General features: G+C 36.7%; 3 protein-coding genes and 1 pseudogene across 5 annotated transcripts in view; 1 reads left to right on the top strand and 3 right to left on the bottom strand.

The window, feature by feature from the left end:
* Window positions 1-12356, bottom strand: part of LOC130565009 (NXPE family member 3-like) — a 17856-nt gene extending 5500 nt beyond the window's left edge. The window contains exon 1 of the mRNA XM_057351516.1: window positions 12284-12356. The gene's annotated coding sequence lies outside the window, so the exon portion shown is untranslated. The remainder of the gene's footprint in view (window positions 1-12283) is intronic.
* On the bottom strand, window positions 1508-8013 carry LOC130564481 (NXPE family member 3-like; annotated as a pseudogene).
* Window positions 12357-13835: 1479 nt separating the features above from the next.
* LOC130564480 (NXPE family member 3-like) lies at window positions 13836-15316 on the bottom strand. Its single transcript, XM_057350562.1, has 4 exons — window positions 15304-15316; window positions 14561-14764; window positions 14127-14464; window positions 13836-14030 (listed from the first exon to the last, which is right to left on the bottom strand). Exons 1-4 carry the CDS (start codon window positions 15314-15316, stop codon window positions 13836-13838), a joined length of 750 nt encoding a protein of 249 aa, XP_057206545.1.
* A 441-nt stretch (window positions 15317-15757) lies between these two features.
* LOC130565152 (NXPE family member 3-like) lies at window positions 15758-18629 on the top strand. 3 transcript variants are annotated; one of them, XR_008964343.1, is made up of 4 exons: window positions 15758-16232; window positions 16599-16816; window positions 17002-17339; window positions 17629-18629. XR_008964343.1 is itself a non-coding variant. In XM_057351734.1 (4 exons), the coding sequence occupies exons 2-4, from the start codon at window positions 16791-16793 to the stop codon at window positions 17821-17823; spliced, it is 588 nt and encodes a 195-aa protein (XP_057207717.1). In that variant the 5' UTR covers window positions 15758-16232; window positions 16642-16790; the 3' UTR covers window positions 17824-18629. The 3 variants fall into 3 exon arrangements, 2 of the variants coding, with proteins under 2 accessions (XP_057207717.1, XP_057207716.1); XM_057351734.1 differs by having other exon boundaries at window positions 16642-16845; XM_057351733.1 differs by having other exon boundaries at window positions 16599-16845.
* Window positions 18630-23097: the final 4468 nt, after the last annotated feature.

Raw genomic sequence — 23097 nt, 5'->3', positions numbered from 1 at the left:
TAGCCTTGATAGCAGCTTGCGGCTTTGAACTCAACTCAACTCAACTTTATTTATATAGCGCTTTTTACAATTTTCATTGTTACAAAGCAGCTGTACATAAGACATATTGACTATAAGCAAAACAATTAAAGTTGTACCTGCAAAAACAAGAAAAAGTTGAAAACACAGAGACAGACATACCCACAACAAAACACTCCACACACACAATATGCACACGTACTAACACACATAGACATAGAACACACACGGACGCGCACGCACGCACACACACACACGCACGCACGCACGCACCACCACCACACACACACACACACACACACACACACACACACACACACACACACACACACACACACACACACACACACACACACACACACACACACACACACACACACACACACACACACACACACACACACACACACACACACACACACACACACACACACACACACACACACACACACACACACACACACAACACACACAGCACACACCACACACACGCACGCACGCACTACGACACAGACAGACGCACACACACACACGCTCAGTGAGAGCACACATTTAAGATAAAGGAGAGAGAAGCACAGGTCAAATATAACAGACTATAAATTCCTATATGCAATATTAATTAAGTAAAACTTTAAAATTCTAATCATGGCAGGAGTGCATAGGAAAGCTGCGGGACGCACAAAGACAACGCACAATTTCATTAACTTGGGAAGATTAGCTGACCTAGAAATGAAAACATACTGTTTTGTTTGACATCAATTTATACTCAATATTAATTAAATAAACTCGGCAAAAACACTTCAATACTGATCTGCACTTCACTTTGGGCATTCATCAGCTTAGTTTATTGAGTTTATTTAACCCATCATAAGTAGGGCCAGACCGAAACTGCGGGCTTTTAATTCTGCGCTTATTTTTTTCTGAAAATCTGTGAAATTCCACGGAATAGTTTTGTACAAGAGGCAGAGCCTACAGAGAAGCTTATTGATTGGTGCTAACTAAGTATATCCGGTGGGCTGGTCATATAATTAGAATATCATCAAAAGTTGATTTAATTGGTATACGGCTGCGTTGACCTTGGACCTCAGAAAACACAGTGGACCAACACCAGCAGATGACATGGCATCCCAAACCATCAATGACTGTAGAAACTTTACACTGGACCTCAAGCTACGTGGATTCTGTGCCTCTCCTCTCTTCCTCCAGACTCTGGGACCCTGATTTCCAAAGGAAATGCAAAATTTACTTTCATCAGAGAACATAACTTTGGACCACTCAGCAGCAGTCCAGTCCTTTTTGTCTTTAGCCCAGGCGAGACGCTTCTGATGCTTCCTGCTGCTGACCAACTTTATGGAGATGCAGATTTCATTTTCCAACAGGACTTGGCACCTGCACACAGTGCCAAAGCTACCAGTACCTGGTTTAAGGACCATNCACAAATTATTTAACAGGTGTGCTTATTCACCTTGATAGGAGGCTTGGTGGAGGGTGCAGAACGCAAACAGTTTTTACCACACGCAATACAATTTGGGATCATTCACGGTTTTCATCACAACAACCGACGTAATGTAATGGCACCTTTCATTTAATGTAATAAAAATTCAACATGCTCAAGATATGCAAGACTGGACACTTAAATGTTTGTTGTGTGTGTATAGCCGGTTGCACCCAGTCAAGCCAAGAGCAGATTAGCTACTGTAACATAACCTTTGAACAGACAGTTGTTCTTTCACCTCTTAAGTGCTCATGAGAAAAATTCATTCAGGGCAAATAAAAGAAAGTAAAATGTCAATTTCATTCTTGATTATGATAGGACTTGGATGAAGGTTATCTCTGGTGTAGTGACAGGATGTCATTTGCCATACATCCAAAATATAAACACCAACATCCTGAAAAGCCCACCGCAGAATTTTGTCCAACTGCAGAGAATACCAGTCGCTGGTAAACACATCCTATTACAAAGACAGAAAAACACCAGAGGCAAATATTATTACACAAATGCACACAATTAGCTATTTATAAATATGTATCATGTGCATGTGCCTCAATAACAATGGCAAGATGGGTTTGATTCACAGGGAGTGGACATACTGGTAACATCTAAAGCTTAAATGCCTGCCGTCTGCCAAAGGCATAAATGTAAAAATAACAAAGATTGATCCAATGTTTAATCAACATTAAATCAATTATCTTCAAATATGTCTCAAAATCCATTTTCAACAAATTATACTATTATCCTACCTTATATCCAGTGTTGACAGTTTTGATGATAACAGTAGTTTCTGGTGCTCGCTGTAATAAATCTAGGACAGCTCTGCGGATCCTCAAAACTCTGTTGGTGAAGACATCTAAAGGAAATGACGTGAAGTGGATCCCCACGTGAAATGCAACAACAGTGTGAGGTCCTCCCGTCAGGTCATCAATCTCATTACTGATGTAGTGCAGATTAGTAATTTCAGTTTTCTTAAAGCGCAGAGGAACACCGTGAGCCCTCCAGCGCAAGTAAATGTTGTTCATCACATCCACTGCTATCAGAGGTCCTGCCTGATACTGAACATGCAGATTCATCCGATTCAATGCTGTAGTGAAAAACATCAGTCATAAAATGATTGAATGCACCTTAGTTAATATTCACAAACAAACTATGACTGTGAGGGGGAATTACATGGTTGAATTTTAATCATGGTGAACAATAAGACACATAAGACACTTTAGTGAGGCGCTATCTATCTCACTTGGGACTCTTTTCTGCAAAAACTCGAACCATTGTCTCACGGTAGAATCTCCCATCAAGTAGATGTGTTTGTCCTTCAGACACTGTGTTGCCGTTTGGGTGATAAATTCACGAGTTTTACACACAAAGGACGTCCACACATCATTCAGGTAAAAGCCAGCTGGAACCGGTGTGTGCAAACCAGGACGACATTTCTCTCTTACATCTGCAGGATGACGTGAAACAGAGGCAGGCAACAGACATTTTACCTAAGAAATAATTACTCATAATATTAGTTATAATATTTAAAACGACAAAAGTACAATTAAAAGTACCAAAGGATTGAAAAGACTACTCAAGTAGCGAAAATGTGGTTAACGTTTTTTATTACACGGCGCTCTGGAATGCTTGATTCTGATTGGCCAGTTGCGACATTCCAAGGGTTATTCTCAGTTAACAACCGCTTGAAACTAATAACACCCAGTAACCCGGATGCTGCAAATCATTTCGACAAGTGCAGTTTAATATTACACAAAATTAAAAATAAATATGTCTTTTAATCACATATGTAACATTATATTTACAAATAATTAAATCAAATTGAATGTTCGTGACATTTGAACGTCGTTTCTTACCTTAAAACCGAAAGTAAACAGCTTTTCCTCGCGGAAGGTCTGTATTCAGTAAAAATGAGCTAATAAAATATTTCAAATTCACATTTCATGTCCAGTTTTTTTCTCATGTGGCAAGTAGCCATGTAATAAGCGGGATAATGTACAGGCAGCCAGTTGTTATCGCAGAAATAAGCCCCGATAGTGTGATCTTGTATCACCTTGTGATCTTGTATCATCTTGTATCACACTGGAGAGACTTATTTCACTTATATCTTACTTAAGATCTTGTGCTTACATACCAATTTTCACAGTTTCATTAGAAGGAAGAACATTGATTATGCTTTTTTGTCCATCGATACCTTTGTTGCTTGGGGCCCTGCCAAAGAGAACATTTCTATCATATGATACAACATACAATTGATTAGTTAAAAACTAAATAAGCCAGATAAATCAAATTTAAATATAATATATAAATCAAACGAACATAATTTAATCTCACAAAATCTTTGCTTCTTGAGGGGTCACGAAGTTGATATACTCTCCAAAGGAGTGGTACACACGGGCACCGCATGGCAGAGATTTGGGTTTCTGGCAGCGCCATTCCTCTCCAGTGCGAGAATCTTTGTATTCACAACAGCACTCTCCATTTTTTATCCTCTCCAGTCCATTCTTGTCCCACTTCACATTGCACTTTACTGTTTCTTTTAGCCTCATTCCATTCACCCCTGGTCCTTCGAAATATCAGAGGAAACAAACTCTGTCAGAATCAGTGTCTGTGTGATGCTTGAGCACCTGCACAGCTTCACTGGAGTGGATCAGACGCACAGCCACCTGTGCCTGTCCCACCCACGGCAGAAGAAAACACACAGAGTAAGAGCCGTTGAGCAAGTCCGTTACCTCCCCAAACACACTGGCCTGTGACACAAGAACATTCCTAAATAGCTGTGCCATCAGAACACACACCACTCACACAATACACTTTAATCGATTGGAGAGATACCTTTTTTGGACTTTTGTATGAGAACAGCTTTGCTTGAAAGAAGTCCCCTCCATAAGGTTTTGGATTATTGTTAAAATCTCTCGCATGGATCGTAAAATAAAGCTCCTCTCCTATTTGGTAGCTGTCTTTCAGGTTCTGAATGGTGAATGTGGAGTGGGCGGGACTTGTACATATGGAGATATTTGTAATTAGTGTGCCTGGTCCAGCCCAGTAGAGAGCCTGCTGTAAACTGGAATAACTTTCTAAACTGATTCCAAATTCAAGGTTAAATGAGATTCTCGGTGACTGTAACAAAAAGCTGTGTGGAGGTTGTTTCTCTCTTTCTTTAAACACAAAAGACCATATCACCTACAAACATATGCAAGATGTTATTAGCAGTCAGCATCAGCAGTCATTTATACATAATTTTTACAACATTCTTTTTTATAATTCATGGAATAAATGTGCAACATTTACAAAACAACACACATACTTTAACACACATAACATATACACCAAGAGGCACATTATTCAAAACTTCCAAAAACAGCATTTAACAAAACCACTAAAACAAGTTACACTTACAGTAGCCTATACAGGTGTTGGTCATATAATTAGAATATCATCAAAAAGTTGATTTATTTCACTAATTCCATTCAAAAAGTGAAACTTGTATATTATATTCATTCATTACACAGAGAATGATATATTTCAAATGTTTATTTCTTTTAATTTGATGATTATAACTGACAACTAATGAAAATCCCAAATTCAGTATCTCAGAAAATTAGAATATTACTTAAGACCAATACAAAGAAAGGATTTTTAGAAATCTTGGCCAACTGAAAAGTATGAACATGAAAAGTATGAGCATGTACAGCACTCAATACTTAGTTGGGGCTCCTTTTGCCTGAATTACTGCAGCAATGCGGCGTGGCATGGAGTCGATCAGTCTGTGGCACTGCTCAGGTGTTATGAGAGCCCAGGTTGCTCTGATAGTGGCCTTCAGCTCTTCTGCATTGTTGGGTCTGGCATATCGCATCTTCCTCTTCACAATAAGGTCAGGCGAGTTTGCTGGCCAATGAAGAACAGGGATACCATGGTCCTTAAACCAGGTACTGGTAGCTTTGGCACTGTGTGCAGGTGCCAAGTCCTGTTGGAAAACGAAATCTTCATCTCCATAAAGTTGGTCAGCAGCAGAAAGCATCAGAAGCGTCTCGCCTGGGCTAAAGACAAAAAGGACTGGACTGCTGCTGAGTGGTCCAAAGTTATGTTCTCTGATGAAAGTAAAATTTGCATTTCCTTTGGAAATCAGGGTCCCAGAGTCTGGAGGAAGAGAGGAGAGGCACAGAATCCACGTTGCTTGAGGTCCAGTGTAAAGTTTCCACAGTCAGTGATGGTTTGGGGTGCCATGTCATCTGCTGGTGTTGGTCCACTGTGTTTTCTGAGGGAATGGAATTAGTGAAATAAATCAACTTTTTGATGATATTCTAATTATATGACCAGCACCTGTATATACTTAGTTAGGCACAAGAAATCAGTATGGAAGTTCTTGGTAGGCTAATGACCTACTTGTAAAAACTATTCCGTGGAATCATTTAGTGCAGACCTGCTTTACAGGAAAAAAAAATGAGCGAGGAATTAAAGCACGTGCAGTTTTGGTTTGTGCCTACTTGGTGATGGGTTGAATATAACTCAATGAAGTAAGCTGATCAGAAACTCCCAAATGTGAAGTGCAGATTAGTATTGTAGTGTAAAATACGCAGCAGCATAAGTTGTTTTGCGAGTTTATTATTAGTAGATTAATATTGAGAGTTATGATAGTTGTGTATTGTGGTTACATTCTGGTTTGATTTTAAAAATTGATAGTCAAACAAAATCATTAAAATCTCAACAACCAAAATTAGTCGATTTTATTCCCAACATTTTTACGTTATTTTAACTCTTACGGATTTTTTGTTGCTGTTAAAAACAGGAACATAATTGTATTAAGTATATTTTAATAATTTATTTTCATAAAATCTACTAAGGCACATATTCATTTTTTCAGTCTACACAGAAAAAAATTATACTTTAAAGAACTTAATTAAATTATGGACAGTGGTTCCACACAACAGAAATATGTTATCTCTACTCAAATGCTTAATGTATGATGAACTAAACTGAACTGAGTAAACTTAAACAACCATGTCCAAATAATGTCCAAATAACTTGAATCAAATAAGTTAATCCTACTAAAAGTACTTAAGTAGAGATAACATGTTTCCATTATGTGGAACCACTGTCCATAATTGAATTAAGTTAGTTTAAGGTAAGATATTAGCTGTTATTTTTAACACACTAAATAAGCTAAATAAAGCTCTTATTGTTTGGAGTTAGCCAGAAGTTGGTTTTGTTAAGCTTTCAGCATACCCCAAGTACTTGCTTTTTTATTAAAGCAATTTTAAATCTGGTTAGCAGGTCCTCAACCCAAGCACATGCTCTACACTTTACCACAATGGTAAGCCCCCAAAAACATTAACATACCAGAAACTCTTTTAAATACAAACATAAAAGAGTATTAAACATGAACAAATATCCCTGTTTCATCATTTTGATAAAAGATGTACAAAATAACATTTTATTGCAACTTTTACTCTCCCTATTCAGCCCCGTGCAAAGCATGATGGGAAGTGGAAATCCTGTTCTTAGTTAATAACGCTACTTTAATACAACTAAATTAATTTATGTTGTGTTAACTTGATTTATTTTTGTATATTGAACAAGCATCAAATATGATTTTGATCTACTTGATTGAAACATGTTAATTTAAAATGTAAACATTTAGTTAAGCCAAAGCATTACTGTTTTTAGTCCGTTTAACACAATGCAATTGTGTTTGAACATAAAACCTAATACAATGGTTTTAAAACAACATTACTTGTTTAAATAAAGTGAACAGTACCGTAAAATCATTTTTTTGAGTGTACCGTGAGACAGTGGTTCGAGTTTTTGCAGAAAAGAGTCCCAAGTGAGATAGATAGCGCCTCACTAAAGTGTCTTATGTGTCTTATTGTTCACCATGATTAAAATTCAACCATGTAATTCCCCCTCACAGTCATAGTTTGTTTGTGAATATTAACTAAGGTGCATTCAATCATTTTTATGACTGATGTTTTTCACTACAGCATTGAATCGGATGAATCTGCATGTTCAGTATCAGGCAGGACCTCTGATAGCAGTGGATGTGATGAACAACATTTTACTTGCGCTGGAGGGGCTCACGGTGTTCCTCTGCGCTTTAAGAAAACTGAAATTACTAATCTGCACTACATCAGTAATGAGATTGATGACCTGACGGGAGGACCTCACACTGTTGTTGCATTTCACGTGGGGATCCACTTCACGTCATTTCCTTTAGATGTCTTCACCAACAGAGTTTTTGAGGATCCGCAGAGCTGTCCTAGATTTATTACAGCGAGCACCAGAAACTACTGTTATCATCAAAACTGTCAACACTGGATATAAGGTAGGATAATAGTATAATTTGTTGAAAATGGATTTTGAGACATATTTGAAGATAATTGATTTTAATGTTGATTAAACATTGGATCAATCTTTGTTATTTTTACATTTATGCCTTTGGCAGACGGCAGGCATTTAAGCTTTAGATGTTACCAGTATGTCCACTCCCTGTGAATCAAACCCATCTTGCCATTGTTATTGAGGCACATGCACATGATACATATTTATAAATAGCTAATTGTGTGCATTTGTGTAATAATATTTGCCTCTGGTGTTTTTCTGTCTTTGTAATAGGATGTGTTTACCAGCGACTGGTATTCTCTGCAGTTGGACAAAATTCTGCGGTGGGCTTTTCAGGATGTTTGGTGTTTATATTTTGGATGTATGGCAAATGACATCCTGTCACTACACCAGAGATAACCTTCATCCAAGTCCTATCATAATCAAGAATGAAATTGACATTTTACTTTCTTTTATTTGCCCCTGAATGAATTTTTCTCATGAGACTTAAGAGGTGAAAGAACAACTGTCTGTTCAAAGGTTATGTTACAGTAGCTAATCTGCTCTTGGCTTGACTGGGTGCAACCGGGCTATACACACACAACAAACATTTAAGTGTCCAGTCTTGCATATCTTGAGCATGTTGAATTTTTATTACATTAAATGAAAGGTGCCATTACATTACGTCGGTTGTTGTGATGAAAAACCGTGAATGATCCCAAATTGTATTGCGTGTGGTAAAAACTGTTTGCGTTCTGCACCCTCCACCAAGCCTCCTATCAAGGTGAATAAGCACACCTGTTAAATAATTTGTGCACACACTGCCCCCCACTGGTGACAGCCCCAAATACATTACAATGACAATGAACAATGGCTCCTACAGGTTATGTTATACTTTTACTTCATTATATTTTTCTTTCATTCTTTTACAACAATGTAAAGACATCAGGTTTACGGCCTTATACTATATAGTTTGACTGAGATCTACTAACTACTTTTTTAGAGTAATGTTATTAGTGGAATCCATGATATCATTGCAAAGTCTCTTTTGACTTGTTGATAATATATCTGAAGTATTTCTAGCTCATCTTTTGTAAGAATTGCAATAAACACAATTTGGTTTGTACTATATAATGTAACATAAAATCCCGATATACAGACCACTCCAAATTTTCATTTAATCCACATTTCACTTCAATGTACAGTATGTTGAATTCCAACAAAGTCAAGCCTCAGGAGTGACATGAAGTCACACAACAGCTACAGTGCCCTCCACTATTATTGGCACCCTTGGTAAATATGTGCAAAGAAGGCTGTAAAAATAAATCTGAATTGTTTCTCCTTTTGATCTTTTATTTAAAAAATCTACAATATTCCAACATTTCATTAAAGTAAAACTATTTGAAGTGGGGGGAATATAACATTATGAAAAAAAATCTCATACACCCTGGTCACAATTATTGGCACCCTTAGAAATTCCCATTGGTATTTACATTTTCTTAGCACAAGGTGACTAGAAACATGATGTTGTCCAGTCATGACTTCTTGTTGCACAGGAGAATAAATATTAGTAACACAAATCCCCTTAATCATTTATCACAATGAATAAAACCAAAGAATATAGTTCTGTTGAGCTACACAACATGGCTTTAAGGAAATAGTTAAAACAATAAAAAAATCTAATTTCCAACATCAGGGCAATGATCAAGAAGGTTTAATGGACTGGAGATTAAAAATCTCCTTGAAACAGGATGTGTGCCTATATTGTCTCAATGCACAGCGAGGAGAAGAATTTGAGTGGCCAAAGACTCTTCAAAGAGCACAGATGGAAAATTGCAGTAATCAGTTGAATTTTGGGGTCAGAAAGCATTTAATAAAAATAAAGGAAAACTGCACCTCCATCACCACAAGTTGGTTTGGACACTATTCAAGAAACAAATATTCTGCTCTCATGCAAAGACAAACTCCACCATATTAATCTTCCATACTGCACTTCAAGCAGGACTGGGGTCTATGGCCATATGAAATGAAAAAGTTTTTTTGGCAGCAATAACACAAGATAGGTTTGGTGCACACGAGGATAAAAAAATGCCCCATGTCCACAGTTAAATATGTCGTCAGATCTTTATTGTTTTGAACCTACTTTTATACCAGAGGTCCTGGACATATTATAATATGCACACTGCTTCAAAATAAACATCAAAATCAACAAAAAATGTGTCACTGAATGCATAATCAAGATCCTGCCATAGCCATCCCAGTTCCCTGATCTGAACACTTTAGAAAATGAGTGGGATGAACTGAAGATAAGAGAGCACCAACATTTGAAGGATCTTAAGAGATTCTGTATGAAGGAATGGTCTCGGATGACTTGCCATACATTCTAAAACCTCGTCAGACATCAAAAGAAAAGACTGTTTTTCATGCAAATGGAGGTTGCAGAAAGGTTTGATTGAATACAAGGGTGCCAATAATTGTGGCCAGGGTGTATTAGAGAAAAAAAAATCATAATGTGATATTCTCCCCACTTCTAATTGTTTTACTTTAATGAAATGTTGGATTATTGTCATTTGTTTTAATAAAAGATCAAAAGGAGAAACAATGCAGATTTATTTTTACAGCCTTCTATGCTCATATTTACCAAGGATGCCAATAATAGTGGAGGGCACTCTATGTGAAAGACTGACAGCATGATGAGACCCATGAAAACTTGAGGATATTGTATAAAACATACATTTTTTAACTTTTCCTAAATACATTGCTTGAAAGTGAATATGAACTTGTTTTCTTTGCAGTATTTGAGGTCTGAAAAATTATAGAGCCTCTTTTCTGTTATTCTGACCTGTTTCTACAGTTTTTGTTTTCATTTAAAATTTGGAAGAAATATTGTCAGCAGTTCACAGAATAAAACAAAACAAACAATCATTTTACTAAAGACACGTGCCTAAAATTCTGAAAAACGTAACATTTTTTGGAGTGGTTTCTTCAAGTTTCAAGTTTAATATATTTCTAAAGCACATTTAAAACAACCACAGTCGACCAAAGTGCAGAACAAAAAAAATCATAAAAGTCATAAAATTAACATCAGTAAGGTACTACAAAGACAAAGACAAAGACCAAAGAACAACCACATCTCTCAAACTGAGTTAAAAGCCAATGAATAAAAATCTGTTTTAAGATTTTAGACACAGACAAGGTGCCATCCTCACTAACAAAGGTAATGCATTCCACAGTTTAGGGGCAGCTACAGCAAAGGCACGCTCTCCCCTTTGCTTCAGTCATACAAGGACTGCCTACAACATAAGGTCAGCAGACCTCAGAGACCTGGTGGAACATGGGGTTTTATCAAATCAGATATATAAGATGGGGCTAATTTCTTTCTGCGGCTGTATGTGTGTACATATGTTTTGTAAAGATTCGTACGTGTATGTATTTTCATTTCTTAAATCTCTATTTATTCTATGTGTATTTAACATGTGTTTTTCTCTTTAACATTTTAACATGTTTCTTTTGTGTGTTGTACAGCTACTTTGGTAGAATTCAACTTGTCAAGTGCAAATCATCAGATATTTTGCAAAGATCAGCTTATATACAGCGTGTCTGCTTGTAAACACAGAGTTGCGCTTCCGGGTTGTCAGTCAGAATGTCGGCGTCTGCCCCCACTGAATGCGCATGCGTCGAAGTGCTCTATAGACTGACACCATAGACTGACAAGACAGATGAGAATATATCGATTAAAGTCGTTATTTTGTTTTGTTTTTCGCACATGAAGTATTCTCGTTGCTTAAAAAATTTCAATTGAGCCACTATGAGTGGATGGACCAATTTAATTCTGTCTTTAGTACTTTCCTGGACCTTGACAACAACTATAACCATGATGTCTATGAGAAGGCCTGGTAATCTCTGGATGTCACCTAAATATCTTTATTTGTGTTCCGAAGATGCCGGGAGGTCTTAAAACATGTTGAACGTTTTGATTTTGAGATGAACTTTTCCTTTAATGTTTTTGATTATAAGATTACAAGTGCAAATGAATTTAAAAAATAATGGTGTGCACAGATACATCATTTATAATAACACATTGTACAATGTTCTTAGTTTTAATGTTAAATGTTCTTGCAGGTTCTTATTTTAAGTGAAGTAATAAGCATTTTTACATCAACAGACCCATCTGGTAGAACAAAAAGAAGCTCAGCCGCACATTACTAGTTTATTTAAATTTGCACATCACATTTTTGTTTCTTTTTTACGTTAGGTGGCTTGCTTCAGCTGTGGAAAACATGCATAATGTTAAGGACGAAAAATATCCTGAAGAAACATCGTACATGCATGCTTCGATCAAGTTTTCACTATTGAGAGTGCGTTTCTGAGCGAGCATTTTTAAAGCATTTTGTTTACAAAGTCGAGCGCTACGCTCTTGAGGTGAATTGTGGGATTGTAAGTGTACTCACATACCCAAACTGAAGCGTCGTGAGCAGTATTGGTCAAATTTCTTCTGCTACACTGGAAACTTGTGGAGCGTCCTCTATCCTTGATTCTCACAATCCATATAGATCATTTATAAGTCCTTTATGATTGCGGACTTTGATCGATTTCCGGGTTTCATGTTAAACATTGTCAGCAAGCTTCGTCTAATCAGTGCTTGTACAGATCTTCTTTCCTGTCTCCATGACAATTGTTTTTGCAGGCATACTGTATTTGGCATGACTGGTGGTGTATTGTACACAAATTACATCTTCAGTGTTTAACCTGTTGCTATCTGGTGATCATATCATCATTTTTGAATACTTAAGATTAAGGCAGTTTAGTAACAGCTGGCGATGTGTTGTCAATACATACATACATATTCATTAGACCCAGCAAATATAGGTGTGTATTTTATTTAACATCCTCTGTGAGACTATGAAGAAATGAAAACAAGACATTTCAAACTGTAAAAAACAATTAGATTAATGATAAAGGTTCTTTAAGATCATCTGTAACACATTGTAACATTTTTTTTTTTCTGTCAGGACCATTGTCATCAAATATTTAACAATAGCATATATTTAGTTTGGCGGAATGAAACTGTTCTGGGCAAACTCTCTGCCCGTCCATGCAGCCTTGCATGGACATAGCAGGAGCGCAGCAATACATGTCCCCCCCCACCTGGGGAACCAGAACAGTTCCTGATGCGCAACAGGATTAAATTAAACGATCCGAAGATACAGGCAGATAAGGAGGAGATGGGGATGGAGGTGGGTTTTGAGTGCAGCACGATTAAGCAGCTGATAAGGAGTAAAGAAATGCAATTTAAATAGGACGCAGTCTAGTGTGTGTTGTATGACTATTGGTTAGCGTATGTGATCAGCCGATGTGATGCAAGCTAAACTCACGTGACCTGCCAGAACTAACGCTACGCTTGATAAATGGTAGTTCTAGAGGTTGTACCTTTGTAAGGTATCAAATAAAATATAGGTTAAAAAAATATAGCACCTTATATTATTTTATAATCTTATATATTTTATATATTATTTACAAACTGTCACACCTTCAAGTGTTAAATTTCTTATATACAGTAGATTTAACAGAGAAAAATAAGATATTTAAAACATTTCCTGAGCAAAGACTACCCTACAAATACCCTATCTTTGCACGATCCAAATTCAGATTTACAATTTTACAAATTATTAAAAATCATAATTTATATTCCCTCTGCATATATAAAACTGAAATGTTGGATAGTCGTAGACTTCATGAATGATTGGAGCAGATACCTTCTGGGAAATAATCAAATTCACATTTGGTTGTACATAGCAGTTCTGTGCAGAATATCCAGAAAAGTAGTGCCAACTATTTATTTTTATCTCAGATGCGTGCATGTCCTGAATGAACTAAACACTGACTTTTCAGTAGATGTCCGTTTTTAGTATTTGTCAATTTAAATACAGGACCGTAAGGACACATCATTTTGGATTTTTACTAGTTATTGTTCAAAACTAAATTATTGTGTCAAAATAATGTCTATTCATTCAGGGCAAATAAAAGAAAGAAAAATGTCCATCTCATTTTTGATGATGACAGGCCCTGGATGAATGTTCTCTATGTTGTAGTGACAGGATGTCATTTGCCATACATCCAAAATATAAACACCAACATCCTGAAAAGCCCACCGCAGAATTTTGTCCAACTGCAGAGAATACCAGTCACTGCCAAACACATCCTGTTACAAAGACAGAAAAACCCCAGAGGGACAATATCAACCTTGAATCTCTGTAAAAAGCAAAGACATTGCATCTTGTATTTGAAGGCTTCTTACTTTATAGCCAGTGTTGACAGTTTTGATGATTACAGTAGTTTCTGGTGCTCGCTGTAATAAATTTACAACAGCTTTGCGGATTCTCAAGACTCTGTGGGTGAAGAAATCCAGAGGGTATGTGGTGAAGTGTGGTCCCAGATTAAAGACAATAACAGTGTGAGGTCCTCCAGCCAGATCCTCAATCTCATTACTGATGTAGTGCAGATTAGCAACTTCAGTTTTCAGACAGCGCAGAGGAACACCGTGAGCTCTCCAGTGTAAGTCAATGTTGTTCCCCACATCCACTGCTAGAAGAGGTCCTGCCTGATACTGAACATGCAGATTCATCTGCTTCAAACCTGCAGCGAAAAAAAAACAATCATCCCATCAGTGATTCTTACATCTATGATTAAAAAAAATAGGTATTTACTGTATATTATTGTATTTGATCTCACTTGGTACAGCTTTCAGCAAGAACTCAAACCACTGTCTCATAGTAGAATCTCCCATCATGTAGATGTGTTTGTCCTTCAGGCATTGTGTTGTTGTTTGGGGAGTAAATTGATGAGTTTTACACACAAAGGACGTCCACACATCATTCAGATAAAAGCCAGCTGGAACTGGTGTGTGCAAACCAGGACGACATTTGTCTCGTACATCTGCAGGATGAATTGAAATACAGTAATGGCTGTAAAGGACTGTAACACAAAAATGTTCACGTTTGCAAAACACACGCACGCGCGTACGCACACACACACACAAAATGCAACACTTAATTCTCCAAGACTGGAAAATGGACAGATATTGTACTAGTATTTGTATTTTATATAAATTGTACATATCTGTTTGTTTAATTCTTTGCCTGTTTGTGCTGTTTGTTTGATCTCTTGTAGGTTCTTTAGAGTGTCATAACCATAGGTCATAACAAATCACATAGCGCCATCTAGTGGATTTCCATGAATAACAGGCAAAATAAATGTATATCATTAGGATTTCGTCTCCACGAAGAAAAATAAACCAGATTAATGTTTAACAGTTTGTTATCTCGCTCGCTAAGGTCACAATAAAACAATTCCTGACCAACAATTATTAACCTGACGTGACGTGAAGTGTACCATAAATTGTGAAACTCACGTATAGCTGACTATGTTCTCGCGCATGCGCATGCACACAACCATTTTCTTATGCCGGGCCGTACCCGTATGCACCATTTTTTCCATGGTGTGTAAAAAATTTTCATGTTAATAGTTACCTAAAAGCCTAACATAAACAACATTTTGTAACGCCGCAGCTCCTCAATGTCAAAATATAAATTAAGTATAATTTTGCATTATACATTTCATGAAAGACGTACTGTAGTTCTGTCAGATGTTAAGGCAACTCTCAAAGGTAAGCGCATTATTGTTGCTGCTGTTCTTTTTTTGTTTTGTTGTTCTGTTGTATGTATCAATGAATTGCACATTTTTGGCTGCCGTGGTGTGTGAATGAAGTCCATGAACGAATGTAAAATGCTACTCAGCTTTCCGAATCCGATAAATTATTGTGGGCACCTTTTGCACAAAATGTGTTGTTTGAGGGTTAAAGTCATTGGTTAATTTCTTGATTGTCGCTTTGAACTGGTTTCTGGACATNCCTACAGTTGATGTAATCATAGGTTGCACAAGATGTTGTTCTGCATGATAAGTTGGGTTACAGGAACAAGTTGGTGAAATGGAGTCAGATGGACGTGGTACCTAATGATTGGTTGCTAGAGAGATAGCACCCAAGACAAAGGAGGAGTAAAGGATCGTGGCGTACAATGATTGGTTATCACCGGAGAAGAAGAACGACGATACATACATATAAATATTGTTGATTTGTACGCTTGTGGTTGTTGGCTTTTTGGAGGTCGTCTGACAACCCAAAGCTTTGTTACTCCTTTTTACATCTGATAATAAACTTCTAATCGATTTTGAAGAACGTCTCAGTACAAATTTTTGAACATGCAGGACTGCCTTAAAGGTCCAACACTACTTGCCACATGAGAAAAAAACTGGACATGAAATGTGAATTTGAAATATTTTATTAGCTCATTTTTACTGAATACAGACCTTCCGCGAGGAAAAGCTGTTTACTTTCGGTTTTAAGGTAAGAAACGACGTTCAAATGTCACGAACATTCAATTTGATTTAATTATTTGTAAATATAATGTTACATATGTGATTAAAAGACATATTTATTTTTAATTTTGTGTAATATTAAACTGCACTTGTCGAAATGATTTGCAGCATCCGGGTTACTGGGTGTTATTAGTTTCAAGCGGTTGTTAACTGAGAATAACCCTTGGAATGTCGCAACTGGCCAATCAGAATCAAGCATTCCAGAGCGCCGAGTAATAAAAAACGTTAACCACATTTTCGCTACTTGAGTAGTCTTTTCAATCCTTTGGTACTTTTAATTGTACTTTTGTCGTTTTAAATATTATAACTAATATTATGAGTAATTATTTCTTAGGTAAAATGTCTGTTGCCTGCCTCTGTTTCACGTCATCCTGCAGATGTAAGAGAGAAATGTCGTCCTGGTTTGCACACACCGGTTCCAGCTGGCTTTTACCTGAATGATGTGTGGACGTCCTTTGTGTGTAAAACTCGTGAATTTATCACCCAAACGGCAACACAGTGTCTGAAGGACAAACACATCTACTTGATGGGAGATTCTACCGTGAGACAATGGTTCGAGTTTTTGCAGAAAAGAGTCCCAAGTGAGATAGATAGCGCCTCACTAAAGTGTCTTATGTGTCTTATTGTTCACCATGATTAAAATTCAACCATGTAATTCCCCCTCACAGTCATAGTTTGTTTGTGAATATTAACTAAGGTGCATTCAATCATTTTATGACTGATGTTTTTCACTACAGCATTGAATCGGATGAATCTGCATGTTCAGTATCAGGCAGGACCTCTGATAGCAGTGGATGTGATGAACAACATTTACTTGCGCTGGAGGGCTCACGGTGTTCCTCTGCGCTTTAAGAAAACTGAAATTACTAATCTGCACTACATCAGTAATGAGATTGATGACCTGACGGGAGGACCTCACACTGTTGTTGCATTTCACGTGGGGATCCACTTCACGTCATTTCCTTTAGATGTCTTCACCAACAGAGTTTTGAGGATCCGCAGAGCTGTCCTAGATTTATTACAGCGAGCACCAGAAACTACTGTTATCATCAAAACTGTCAACACTGGATATAAGGTAGGATAATAGTATAATTTGTTGAAAATGGATTTTGAGACATATTTGAAGATAATTGATTTAATGTTGATTAAACATTGGATCAATCTTTGTTATTTTTACATTTATGCCTTTGGCAGACGGCAGGCATTTAAGCTTTAGATGTTACCAGTATGTCCACTCCCTGTGAATCAAACCCATCTTGCCATTGTTATTGAGGCACATGCACATGATACATATTTATAAATAGCTAATTGTGTGCATTTGTGTAATAATATTTGCCTCTGGTGTTTTTCTGTCTTTGTAATAGGATGTGTTTACCAGCGACTGGTATTCTCTGCAGTTGGACAAAATTCTGCGGTGGGCTTTTCAGGATGTTGGTGTTTATATTTTGGATGTATGGCAAATGACATCCTGTCACTACACCAGAGATAACCTTCATCCAAGTCCTATCATAATCAAGAATGAAATTGACATTTTACTTTCTTTTATTTGCCCTGAATGAATTTTTCTCATGAGAACTTAAGAGGTGAAAGAACAACTGTCTGTTCAAAGGTTATGTTACAGTAGCTAATCTGCTCTTGGCTTGACTGGGTGCAACCGGCTATACACACACAACAAACATTTAAGTGTCCAGTCTTGCATATCTTGAGCATGTTGAATTTTTATTACATTAAATGAAAGGTGCCATTACATTACGTCGGTTGTTGTGATGAAAACCGTGAATGATCCCAAATTGTATTGCGTGTGGTAAAAACTGTTTGCGTTCTGCACCCTCCACCAAGCCTCCTATCAAGGTGAATAAGCACACCTGTTAAATAATTTGTGCACACACTGCCCCCCACTGGTGACAGCCCCAAATACATTACAATGACAATGAACAATGGCTCCTACAGGTTATGTTATACTTTTACTTCATTATATTTTTCTTTCATTCTTTTACAACAATGTAAAGACATCAGGTTTACGGCCTTATACTATATAGTTTGACTGAGATCTACTAACTACTTTTTTAGAGTAATGTTATTAGTGGAATCCATGATATCATTGCAAAGTCTCTATTGACTTGTTGATAATATATCTGAAGTATATCTAGCTCATCTTTTGTAAGAATTGCAATAAACACAATTTGGTTTGTACTATATAATGTAACATAAAATCCCGATATACAGACCACTCCAAATTTTCATTTAATCCACATTTCACTTCAATGTACAGTATGTTGAATTCCAACAAAGTCAAGCCTCAGGAGTGACATGAAGTCACACAACAGCTACAGTGCCCTCCACTATTATTGGCACCCTTGGTAAATATGTGCAAAGAAGGCTGTAAAAATAAATCTGAATTGTTTCTCCTTTTGATCTTTTATTTAAAAAATCTACAATATTCCAACATTTCATTAAAGTAAAACTATTTGAAGTGGGGGGAATATAACATTATGAAAAAAAATCTCATACACCCTGGTCACAATTATTGGCACCCTTAGAAATTCCCATTGGTATTTACATTTTCTTAGCACAAGGTGACTAGAAACATGATGTTGTCCAGTCATGACTTCTTGTTGCACAGGAGAATAAATATTAGTAACACAAATCCCCTAAATCATTTATCACAATGAATAAAACCAAAGAATATAGTTCTGTTGAGCTACACAACATGGCTTTAAGGAAATAGTTAAAACAATAAAAAAATCTAATTTCCAACATCAGGGCAATGATCAAGAAGGTTTAATGGACTGGAGATTAAAAATCTCCTTGAAACAGGATGTGTGCCTATATTGTCTCAATGCACAGCGAGGAGAAGAATTTGAGTGGCCAAAGACTCTTCAAAGAGCACAGATGGAAAATTGCAGTAATCAGTTGAATTTTGGGGTCAGAAAGCATTTAATAAAAATAAAGGAAAACTGCACCTCCATCACCACAAGTTGGTTTGGACACTATTCAAGAAACAAATATTCTGCTCTCATGCAAAGACAAACTCCACCATATTAATCTTCCATACTGCACTTCAAGCAGGACTGGGGTCTATGGCCATATGAAATGAAAAAGTTTTTTTGGCAGCAATAACACAAGATAGGTTTGGTGCACACGAGGATAAAAAAATGCCCCATGTCCACAGTTAAATATGTCGTCAGATCTTTATTGTTTTGAACCTACTTTTATACCAGAGGTCCTGGACATATTATAATATGCACACTGCTTCAAAATAAACATCAAAATCAACAAAAAATGTGTCACTGAAAGCATAATCAAGATCCTGCCATAGCCATCCCAGTTCCCTGATCTGAACACTTTAGAAAATGAGTGGGATGAACTGAAGATAAGAGAGCACCAACATTTGAAGGATCTTAAGAGATTCTGTATGAAGGAATGGTCTCGGATGACTTGCCATACATTCTAAAACCTCGTCAGACATCAAAAGAAAAGACTGTTTTTCATGCAAATGGAGGTTGCAGAAAGGTTTGATTGAATACAAGGGTGCCAATAATTGTGGCCAGGGTGTATTAGAGAAAAAAAAATCATAATGTGATATTCTCCCCACTTCTAATTGTTTTACTTTAATGAAATGTTGGAATATTGTCATTTGTTTTAATAAAAGATCAAAAGGAGAAACAATGCAGATTTATTTTTACAGCCTTCTATGCTCATATTTACCAAGGATGCCAATAATAGTGGAGGGCACTCTATGTGAAAGACTGACAGCATGATGAGACCCATGAAAACTTGAGGATATTGTATAAAACATACATTTTTTAACTTTTCCTAAATACATTGCTTGAAAGTGAATATGAACTTGTTTTCTTTGCAGTATTTGAGGTCTGAAAAATTATAGAGCCTCATTTCTGTTATTCTGACCTGTTTCTACAGTTTTTGTTTTCATTTAAAATTTGGAAGAAATATTGTCAGCAGTTCACAGAATAAAACAAAACAAACAATCATTTTACTAAAGACACGTGCCTAAAATTCTGAAAAACGTAACATTTTTTGGAGTGGTTTCTTCAAGTTTCAAGTTAAATATATTTCTAAAGCACATTTAAAACAACCACAGTAGACCAAAGTGCAGAACAAAAAAAATCATAAAAGTCATAAAATTAACATCAGTAAGGTACTACAAAGACAAAGACAAAGACCAAAGAACAACCACATCTCTCAAACTGAGTTAAAAGCCAATGAATAAAAATCTGTTTTAAGATTTTAGACACAGACAAGGTGCCATCCTCACTAACAAAGGTAATGCATTCCACAGTTTAGGGGCAGCTACAGCAAAGGCACGCTCTCCCCTTTGCTTCAGTCATACAAGGACTGCCTACAACATAAGGTCAGCAGACCTCAGAGACCTGGTGGAACATGGGGTTTTATCAAATCAGATATATAAGATGGGGCTAATTTCTTTCTGCGGCTGTATGTGTGTACATATGTTTTGTAAAGATTCGTACGTGTATGTATTTTCATTTCTTAAATCTCTATTTATTCTATGTGTATTTAACATGTGTTTTTCTCTTTAACATTTTAACATGTTTCTTTTGTGTGTTGTACAGCTACTTTGGTAGAATTCAACTTGTCAAGTGCAAATCATCAGATATTTTGCAAAGATCAGCTTATATACAGCGTGTCTGCTTGTAAACACAGAGTTGCGCTTCCGGGTTGTCAGTCAGAATGTCGGCGTCTGCCCCCACTGAATGCGCATGCGTCGAAGTGCTCTATAGACTGACACCATAGACTGACAAGACAGATGAGAATATATCGATTAAAGTCGTTATTTTGTTTTGTTTTTCGCACATGAAGTATTCTCGTTGCTTAAAAAATTTCAATTGAGCCACTATGAGTGGATGGACCAATTTAATTCTGTCTTTAGTACTTTCCTGGACCTTGACAACAACTATAACCATGATGTCTATGAGAAGGCCTGGTAATCTCTGGATGTCACCTAAATATCTTTATTTGTGTTCCGAAGATGCCGGGAGGTCTTAAAACATGTTGAACGTTTTGATTTTGAGATGAACTTTTCCTTAAATGTTTTTGATTAAAAGATTACAAGTGCAAATGAATTTAAAAAATAATGGTGTGCACAGATACATCATTTATAATAACACATTGTACAATGTTCTTAGTTTTAATGTTAAATGTTCTTGCAGGTTCTTATTTTAAGTGAAGTAATAAGCATTTTTACATCAACAGACCCATCTGGTAGAACAAAAAGAAGCTCAGCCGCACATTACTAGTTTATTTAAATTTGCACATCACATTTTTGTTTCTTTTTTACGTTAGGTGGCTTGCTTCAGCTGTGGAAAACATGCATAATGTTAAGGACGAAAAATATCCTGAAGAAACAACGTACATGCATGCTTCGATCAAGTTTTCACTATTGAGAGTGCGTTTCTGAGCGAGCATTTTTAAAGCATTTTGTTTACAAAGTCGAGCGCTACGCTCTTGAGGTGAATTGTGGGATTGTAAGTGTACTCACATACCCAAACTGAAGCGTCGTGAGCAGAATTGGTCAAATTTCTTCTGCTACACTGGAAACTTGTGGAGCGTCCTCTATCCTTGATTCTCACAATCCATATAGATCATTAATAAGTCCTTTATGATTGCGGACTTTGATCGATTTCCGGGTTTCATGTTAAACATTGTCAGCAAGCTTCGTCTAATCAGTGCTTGTACAGATCTTCTTTCCTGTCTCCATGACAATTGTTTTTGCAGGCATACTGTATTTGGCATGACTGGTGGTGTATTGTACACAAATTACATCTTCAGTGTTTAACCTGTTGCTATCTGGTGATCATATCATCATTTTTGAATACTTAAGATTAAGGCAGTTTAGTAACAGCTGGCGATGTGTTGTCAATACATACATACATATTCATTAGACCCAGCAAATATAGGTGTGTATTTTATTTAACATCCTCTGTGAGACAATGAAGAAATGAAAACAAGACATTTCAAACTGTAAAAAACAATTAGATTAATGATAAAGGTTCTTTAAGATCATCTGTAACACATTGTAACATTTTTTTTTTCTGTCAGGACCATTGTCATCAAATATTTAACAATAGCATATATTTAGTTTGGCGGAATGAAACTGTTCTGGGCAAACTCTCTGCCCGTCCATGCAGCCTTGCATGGACATAGCAGGAGCGCAGCAATACATGTCCCCCCCCACCTGGGGAACCAGAACAGTTCCTGATGCGCAACAGGATTAAATTAAACGATCCGAAGATACAGGCAGATAAGGAGGAGATGGGGATGGAGGTGGGTTTTGAGTGCAGCACGATTAAGCAGCTGATAAGGAGTAAAGAAATGCAATTTAAATAGGACGCAGTCTAGTGTGTGTTGTATGACTATTGGTTAGCGTATGTGATCAGCCGATGTGATGCAAGCTAAACTCACGTGACCTGCCAGAACTAACGCTACGCTTGATAAATGGTAGTTCTAGAGGTTGTACCTTTGTAAGGTATCAAATAAAATATAGGTTAAAAAAATATAGCACCTTATATTATTTTATAATCTTATATATTTTATATATTATTTACAAACTGTCACACCTTCAAGTGTTAAATTTCTTATATACAGTAGATTTAACAGAGAAAAATAAGATATTTAAAACATTTCCTGAGCAAAGACTACCCTACAAATACCCTATCTTTGCACGATCCAAATTCAGATTTACAATTTTACAAATTATTAAAAATCATAATTTATATTCCCTCTGCATATATAAAACTGAAATGTTGGATAGTCGTAGACTTCATGAATGATTGGAGCAGATACCTTCTGGGAAA

This window comes from Triplophysa rosa, linkage group LG14, assembly GCF_024868665.1.
Source record: "Triplophysa rosa linkage group LG14, Trosa_1v2, whole genome shotgun sequence".
Classification (NCBI taxonomy): Eukaryota; Metazoa; Chordata; class Actinopteri; order Cypriniformes; family Nemacheilidae; genus Triplophysa; species Triplophysa rosa.
The sequence above is the reverse complement of the archived record's forward strand: the minus strand, read 5'-3'. Positions and strand labels throughout refer to the sequence as shown.